The 8911-nt window shown below is 48.7% G+C and overlaps 1 protein-coding gene across 1 annotated transcript; it reads left to right on the forward strand.

Moving 5' to 3' along the window:
• Nucleotides 1-3859: 3859 nt before the first annotated feature.
• Nucleotides 3860-4816, forward strand: LOC129062921 (taste receptor type 2 member 40-like). The gene has a single exon (XM_054563933.1). It carries the CDS (start codon nucleotides 3860-3862, stop codon nucleotides 4814-4816), a length of 957 nt encoding a protein of 318 aa, XP_054419908.1.
• The last annotated feature ends 4095 nt before the right edge of the window (nucleotides 4817-8911 follow it).

Here is an 8911-nt window from a genome sequence, read left to right on the forward strand (position 1 = left end):
CATAATAGCACCTCGGCTATTTTCTCTAGTTACATCCAATGCCACATGAGCACATGGAAACGGTCAACTTACAAAGTGGAGCAAATGGCCTCTAGGTCTGGCTTCTTTTTCCTACTTTTCACAGAGATGTTGGAAATATTTTACTTTTCTAACTCTATAGAGTGGGAGAGATTTTCACAGCCAAAAACTCAGTTTTGCAAAATATGGTAATTATTTCCTATAATTCAACCTCTGGATCTGGTCTCCCTCCACCTGAGACAAGAACACAGCCCCTTGGTCCCCTCTAGGAAGTCATTCCCGTCCCATCCACAAGGATGCCCAAGGACAGGGTTCCTGTGGCCCTGGAATTAACCCTATAGCCCACAATCTAAGCCAGGCAGAGAAGCACCCCACAACGTTCTCCACCCTCCCCTGCCCTGTGTTAGAATTGCAATGAGAAGCTTTAGAAATGCCAAAGGCTTAGCTTTTCTCCGGAAAATTTACTCAGAACATTTGAGAGTGGGACATGGGTATACATGTTTGTCTTTTTTTTATTATTATTATTATTTTAAGCCCTCCAGGTAATTCAGGCAAGTAATGTAGACGGGGTTGAGACGGAGAGAGCTACAGAAAGCAGCCAAGGACTGGTGGTGGATTCGTCCCTGCAGAGCTTACTAGGAGGGGGCAACAGCAGCTCCCCTGGAACCAGCCCCCGTCCCAACAACTAGCTCTGTATTTATAAAAAGGTAGGGCAGGGAGATGAGGAGGTGGCTGAGTGACAGGCAGCAGAGCCCTCCTAACAACCTCCCGCCGTGTTCCTCACCAGACAATCCGTACACGAGTATAAATGCCAACCCAAAAAGTCCCCAAGAGCCAGGTGGCATTGCCTGGGGAAGAAGCAGCAAGCTCAAGAGAGCATGTTGACCACAGGAACCAGTAAAATAAAGTGATGGTCATCTGCGTCTGCTCTCCACAGCAGTGCCCTGGAGATGGCAGGGTTGAAGGGGGAGAGATGGCTGTCCCAGAACCCAGCCCGTCCCCATCAATTCAAAGCAGATGGGGTCTCAGCGCAAACTGTGCTTGGGGAGAGAGAGAAGGTAAGGCTTAAACCAAATATGGAACTAAACTGAGTCGAGTGTTCATCACCAAAAAAGACTAGAAAAGATGGAAGCGGCCCAAGGTACCACGATGGCATGTGGGAGCTGCAACAGCACAGAGCTGAGCACTGACTGAAGGAAAGAAGCTTGTTCGTGTTCATTCCACTGAGCTGATGCTGCGCCCTCAACCAATGATACTCGTGTTTTCTCAGTCATCCCAGGCTTGACCACTGTCGTCACAAGATCTGCTCAGAATTTCTTCTCCCTGTCCTCCCTGAGGTAACATCTTTGTTACTTGGGGTCAAACAGAGCCTTGGGGTGGTCTCTTTCAAGGCCATTCCTCTGTCCTTGCTCCTAAGGCTTCCTTGAGAGGACCGCCAGGCCCTGGTGGAATCCACTACCCCGTCAGCAAATGCCCAGGCCCTCATGGGCGTGGGGAAGGTTCCGAGGCTCTGCCGATGTGGAGGGACCATGCGGAAGCCCCTCCTCCGGCTCCAGAAGGGGCGGTCCAGGTGCGGGCCCCCTTTCCCAGAGATGCTCTCCTCCTCTGATCCTCCTCTGATCCTCCTCTTACAAAAAGCATGTTCGAATCCGGACAGTGGTGCTTGAGAGAGAAATGAGAGGAAAATGGCCCCTCTAATTACAGACTCTTCCAAGTCTGTTCCATCCTGCACCTGCACCAAAGCTTTGAACTTAACAGCCAAGAATCTGAAACTTTTGGTGTCTGGTCCCTGCCACTGAGATTTTCCCTAAAATAAAGTTGTCTCCATTTACCTCTTAAAAGGAAGGAAAGATATGAATGAAAACCAACAGAAGATGGTGTCAGAACAGTGGAAATCAGCAATCACATGAAAAAATTTGAGGAGGTAATATTTATTTGAATCTTGCCTAAATTGGGACAAACTAAATCAAAACATGAGTGTGGTGCTTTAGAACATGTGGGAGCTGCTGACAAACACTACTTTCCTCTCTCAGCAGAAGTGAGAGAGGTTACCGAAGACGCAGCTGTCTGTCGGCCAGCGTTGTTTCCCGTTTCTGGCTGCTGTGGATACAGCTGCTGGGGACACTCTTGCATCAGCCTTTTCATCCCCATGAACTTTTGTTTCTCTAAACAACACTTTTTTCATTCTTGCAAGTATGATTTAATAAGGCAAGACAATTTTATAGAAGTTAACTTCTGAGTGTTCTGAACATGGTGTTGAGGTTGGGAAATGTGAGAAAATACTGTAACTTGAAATTTGATTCCCTGTGAGACCCGGGCCATGCAACAGAATGGACTCGGGCGCTTTAAAGAATCTGTAGGCACCCAGGGCTATTCCTGATGTAGTCGCTCAGAGAAGCAAGAAGTTAAAAATAAATCTAACTTCTTTATTTGGTGGGTTGGGGAACTCTGTTTTGGTCATCCTTCCCTTCATGTTGTGAGAAGTATAATAGGGCACACGCTGGCATGAGGCACAGGGGCGAGGAGACACGAGGAACAGCTGGGCGCTGCGACAAACGGGAAGGCGGGAACGCATCTGGCTTCACATGGGCAGGCATGATTCCGCTGCAACCGATTCACCATGCAGACCCCATGTTGCCAAATCTTCTCATTTTCAAGAGGAGACAGATATTTTCCCATGCATATATGTAACCTCTGAAACCGAAATGCTGGTTGATAAAAAATGCAGTTAGAACTGGTAGACTAATGCTGTCCAACATTAGATAGTACAAGACAAAGCAAAGTTGTACCAACAAAGATAGTACAAGACCAGCGTGGGCTAGACGTGGCCCAGGTTCCCTGAAGCCCAGCGGAGACGGGTTCACAGTCCTGGCCCTGTGACAGCGCAGCACGCCTGGGCCCTGGCCCAGACCCTGAGCGACTACATCAGGAATAGCCCTGGGTGCCTACAGATTCTTTAAAGCACCCGAGTCCATTCTGTTGCATGGCCCGGGTCTCACAGGGAATCAAATTTCAAGTTACAGTATTTTCTCACATTTCCCAACCTCAACACCATGTTCAGAACACTCAGAAGCCTTCCCAGGCCACCTCCACCTGCCTCTGAGCTCAAACAGTGGTGTGGATACCAGTGAATTCTAATCGATGATACACACACAAACGGGGAAAATGTGACGATTGCATCTTTCTTGTGTCTAGTTAACCCAAATGGCATCCAATGTGGGCTTTTCTGTGTATTATTTGAAGACATTATAACAGCTGGCCTTTCTGGAAGAAATGTGATTCTAAGTCAAAGATGTTCATATATGAGCTGATGAGAATTTCTTATTCGTAAACAGGCTAACCATAGGAATAAACCATAGGAATAAAAACTCCCTAAATAAGGGAGACAATACAGGAAGCAGAAGAAGGGAGAATTTTCAGAGAATCTGAAAGCGTTTTTACAAATAATTTAGCAGGTAACAGGTCTTGTGAGATAAGTAAAAAGGCCAAGAGGCTCTGAAGCCTCCTCTCGTGGGACTCTTGCCCTGTCAGGTGGATATGGACTTAAAGTAAATGGGGTAGGAAGGTACTGTGACAGATACCTGTCTCCAAGTCTTCCCAATGAGCTCCTGAAAGCCTAAGACTAATGGTCGTTATGAAAAATGGAGAGAGCCAGTAACCAGATCCTGTCATCATTTGCATTTCAAGCCTCTAACCTGTAGTCATGTGACAGGCAAATGAAGAAAAAATAGAAACAACCATTAACTAAGGAAAAATCACAATACCATTGAGTGAGGGTCAGAAGACTGCAGAGCAGGTACCAGTTCTTAGCAAGGAAACCCCAAAATCTGGGCCCAAAAGGATGACGATGGTGAGCACAGGTGCCACAGACAAAGGCATGTCCAGGGGTAAGGCCGTCTTCACCTTGGTGGTCTCCGGAATCGAGTGTGTCACTGGCATCATCGGGAACGGCTTCATCACGACCGTCCATGGGGCCGAGTGGGCCAGACGCAAAAGGCTCCCTGTAGGTGACAGCATTCTCTTGATGCTGAGCATCTCCAGGCTCTTGCTACAGATTTGGATGATGCTGGAGAATATGTACAGTTTACTTTTCTGGGTCACTTATAACCAAAACGCAGTGTACATGCCTTTCAAAGTCATCATCGTGTTCCTGAACTACTCCAACCTCTGGCTCGCTACCTGGCTCACCATCTTCTACTGTCTTAAAATTGCGAACTTTACTCACCCACTGTTCTCTGTGATGAAGAGGAAAATCCTGGCGCTCATGCCTTGGCTTCTGAGGCTATCTCTATTCATCTCCTTAGGCTTTAGCTTTCCCCTCTCTAAAGACATCTTCAACGTGTATGTGAACAGTTCCATTCCTAAGCCTTTGTCCAACTCCACCGGGAAGAAGTACTTCTCTGAGACCAATGTGGTCAACCTGGCTCTTCTCTATAACCTGGGGATCTTCATTCCTCTCATCTTGTTCATCCTGGCAGCTGCCCTGCTGATCCTCTCTCTCAAGAGACACACCCTACGCATAGAAAGCAATGCCACTGGCTCCAGGGACCCCAGCACGGAGGCTCATGTGGGGGCCATCAGAGCTACCAGCTACTTTCTCATTCTCTACATTTTCAATGCAGTTGCTCTATTTCTTTCTATGTCCAACATCTTCGATGATAACAGTTCCTGGGATATTTTGTGCAAAATTATCATGGCTGCCTACCCAGCTGGCCACTCAGTGCTGCTGATCTGGGGCAACCCTGGGCTGAGAAGAGCCTGGAAGCGGTTTCAGTCCCGAGCTCATCTTCACCTGTAAGGGCAGACTCAGTGACTGGAGGCCCCAGAACCCGGTCCAACCAGCTCTGTCTTTTCCTCACCCAGGCCTCTCTTCCTCGCCCATCTTGTCTTTCCTAATCCTGCTCTGACACTCCTCCTTGGGTAACTGAATCCTCTCATAAATGTGAAGCTGAATTTTTAACTGCAGATTCTTAGCAGAAGTAGCTAAGCAACTCTGAGACTGACTGATGAGCACTCTTTGATCTATGCTCATCCACGTCCTGCCCTGAGTGCCTCTCCACTCCCTCCTCCAACAGGCCGTCGGAGAGGATGACCGGCATCTTCATTTCCTGGGATGATCTCTGTTTGCGCCTGTTGTCACTGAGCACCTTTTAATTCTCAAGTCTGTCTTGGTCTGGTCACCCTACTTAAGGCACCTTACTAACTCCCCCAGTTAAGGAAGAAGAGAGAAGGGAAACCAGACACCTACAGAGAGAAGGGCTCAGGGAAGAGAGGCTGGCCAAAACCCGCAAGCGCGGCAGAGGTTTCCAGGAAAATGAAGAGTGAGGTAAAAGGCTCAGGACTTGACTACAAAGAGGCCACGTACACTACTAGCCGAGTGATGACACGGAATTCAGACTTCAGGGGTTTCCAGAGGAGGCGATGGAAGCAGTGGGGGAGTTTGTAAAGACCAGTCATCTGGGGAGGTTGCTTGCAGAGGAGGATGAGATACAAAGTGGCAGGTGGCTACGTGGACGGTCATGCTTTATTTTTCTAGATAATAGGGGACAAAGTGATAAGAGAGGAAAGGAAAAATGAAAAAAAAAAAAAGGGTGGATGGTGTGGGAAGCAGAAAAAAGAAGCCAGAGTTAAAGAAGGTGTATTTGGCTTCACTCCTGACTAGGTGACAACACAAGTGACACCTGTGCCTCTGGCTTTACCGGTTCTGGGTCACCTCAGAGTAGCTGGCGGTGCAAGGGCAGGCTCCCTGGGAGTGGCTGTGTGAGGAGAAGAAAACAGGGTAGCAGGGCCGGCGCTGCCTCAAAGGGTGGTTCACAAAGTGACGCCCCAACCCCCAGGGGCTTTGGAATCAGGAAGGTGGGGACTGGGGTTTAGTTGTATTTGCTATTTTTAAAATCAGAATTACTGAGGAAAAGGTAAAAAGAATGCTACTGATTATTTCAAACTTAAGTAGCTCCCAAGTAAAAATGTGAGGTCAGTAGCAAAGACTAAATTCTGAGCTCCCAGCTCTCAAACACATATTTCAGAGAGAGTCTTGGGACTTATTTAACTGGAAAGGAAAATACTTATGAAAACACACTATTTCGGTAGCTTTCCTAAGTGATATTTATATGACTATTTAAATTTGATGTAATTGTTAAGACAAATTAGATTTTGAGGTTTCATTCCAATTACTAAAAATAAATATATGTTTTTCCAAATAATACATGCATACATGCCCACTGAGGGCATTCTAATGCACCACAGAGAAAACATAAAACTGATTTAAACTCATCATGGCATTAATATGAACCATGCCAAGATAAGAAACTGCATAATCCTTCTGCATGCTTATCATGAAGAAATATTCTCTCATTGTTTGCAAGCATGGCAGACAGCTATCAAGAGCCTTTAATGATGCCCTTATCAACTCTCTGTGCTCTACCTTCAACCAAATGAAGTTCTCTCCAATCTTCCTGTTGGTCCTTCCTTCCTTCCTTCCTCCCTCCCTCCCTACCTCCCATTCTTTCTTCTTTCCTTTCTTCCCCTTTCTTTCTGTCAAACCCTCCTAAACTTCCCAAAGAAGCCAGTATAACCTGTCTTCAAATTGGTTGGCTTTAGACAGAAATCAGAAGTCCTAAAAGATCCATTTGGCAAGCTCTATATGACACCCCTGTCCCAAGAGAAGTGAAAGTTACGATGTGAAGGGTTCCTTCACCCACAAAGTCACACTTGACACATGGAACAGCTAAGGGGTTTTGGTTGCCATGGGCTTCCAATCTGGAAGGCCCAGCCCAGGGCTGAGACCTCCAACCTGATCGAGTCCTTGCACATGAAGACAAGACTAGTGGCCAGCACAGAGCTGGAAACTGGGACTAGAGGGTCACCAGACTGTGCCACAGTCCAACGTGACCTTCCCCTCTAATAACTCAGCATGCACTAAGTTCCCCCCCGGGTGCTTGCTTTCCTGTGAGCACGCTCCACAAGACTTCTTTTATTTTTGACCTTGAGCTCCCAGGGCAGAAACATCTACTGAGGAAGGGAGAGAAACTCGAAGTTCAATGAACCGAGTGTCGGGCCAGGGGAGGACAGCGGGAAGCAGAAGCAATCACAGCAGGACGGGAGGGGGGAGATGCCAAGAGACGGGGCCCTCCCATCCCACTCAGTGTCCCCCTTCTCTCTGTACAGAAGTGCAACCCTCAGAGGAGAAGTGGGAGGAATGGAAATTTCTGACACACTCAGAAAGGCTGGCTTGTGGGAGGAGGAGGGGGAATAGCCAGCTGGGGGCCACCCTCCCTGCCTGCAGATAGGGAGCCATTGGGCCGCCTTCTTGAAACAGGGCCGAGCTGCCTGCTGCAGCAGAGGTGGAGGCTGGAGGGAAATGCTCCTCTCCCGCGTCCTCTGCGGGGAGGGGACAGGTTATGTGGTTAGAAGTTTTGTTGGAAGGGGGAGGAGGGAAACATTTTGGAACGTGGCACGTGGCCCAGCAGGAGCAGGCCCAGGCAGAATGCAGCAGCGTTCAGCACAGAAGGTGTGGGGTGCAAGGCCTCCCCGAAGGACCTGGAAAGGTAAAATGGGAAGGTGCCGAGTGATGAAGACGGATTGGGCCAGTCTCAGGTGGCACTTAAGCTCCTGCTGCGCCTTGGGGATTACTGGGCCCCGACCAGAAGCGCAGCAGCCTCTTCCTGAGTTTCCCGAGGAACTTCCGGGGGTTGGACCCCTCTCTGTGCAGGGTGCCGTGGTGCAGCGGTGCTGTGCGTCTGCCAAGCTAGCCTGCGGACCGGCCGCACGCGTCGGTGGTGGGGGTGGGTTTGTCTGTAATTTCTGGTTTCTCTCTCATTTGGTTTCCCTTGCCATTTGTTGCTTTTATTGTTTTTGTTTTTTTTTTAAGTAAATTTTCTCAGAAATGTTCCACCCTCTCTCAGTTGCATCAGGAGAAAGAGAAGAGTGGTTTTGAAAAAACAGTTCAAAGAGAAAAAAAATCAACAATCTCCTGGGCTGGGCTGGGCTGGGCTGGGCTCGGGCGCGACAGTAGCAGTGAAAGGGGACCCAAGGGAAGAATCCCGAGGTAGGACAGCCATGAACACAATCTCAGCCCAGGCCACTGCGCCTCAGCTGCCCCCCTCCTGCCAAGCAGTCGCTGGAGTCACGATGACTGGTTTGGGTCCTGGCTCTGATACTCACCGGTGAGCGACACAGGCATGTTATCGCGTCTCCCTGAACCTCGGTTTCTGTGCCTGTAACATGGGAACACCAATAATAGTGATGATGGCATCTATCTGCTTGGACTATTTATCTCATCCTCAGAAATGAGTGTCTGGCCCAGAGGAAGCTCTCAATAAATGTTCACTGTGAATATTGCGAAGGCAGGGGTGTGAGGCTGAGAGGCGGGTCCTGTGAGGTGTGAGAAGGCCAAAGCCCCAACTGGCCCGCGCACGCAGAGGGCAAGGCCTGGACCGCAGGCTCAGGGGCAGGACGCGGCCATGGATTCCACAGCAGCCCGACCATCCAAGTTGGGGGAGGGGGTCTAGGCTCCCGTACCCCTCCTGGCAACATCAAAAGGCATCTAGTACTCCAGGGTTTAACCCCCTGGACATTATTCAGAAGTGCCTGTTTTCAACAAAGCAGGCACTAGGTCAGGGTCAGCAAACTTTCTGTCTAGGGACACGTAGCAAATACTTTGTTTTGTGAGCCACACGAGTCCCTGTCTCAAGTACTCAGCTCTTCTGTTGCAGCATAAAAGCCACTGGAGACAGCACATAAATGAATGGGCACGGCTGTGCTCCAATAAACCTTCCTTTACAGACACTAAAAGGTGAATTTCATATAGTTTTTACATGTCACACAATATTCTTTTGATTTTTTTCAGCCATGCAGAAAGTAGGCGTCTGACTCGCCTGTTTGGGTCGGGTTT

Source organism: Pteronotus mesoamericanus, unplaced genomic scaffold (assembly GCF_021234165.1).
Source record: "Pteronotus mesoamericanus isolate MK-2021 breed Mesoamerican mustached bat unplaced genomic scaffold, CSHL_Meso_final scaffold_85, whole genome shotgun sequence".
Lineage (NCBI taxonomy): Eukaryota > Metazoa > Chordata > Mammalia > Chiroptera > Mormoopidae > Pteronotus > Pteronotus mesoamericanus.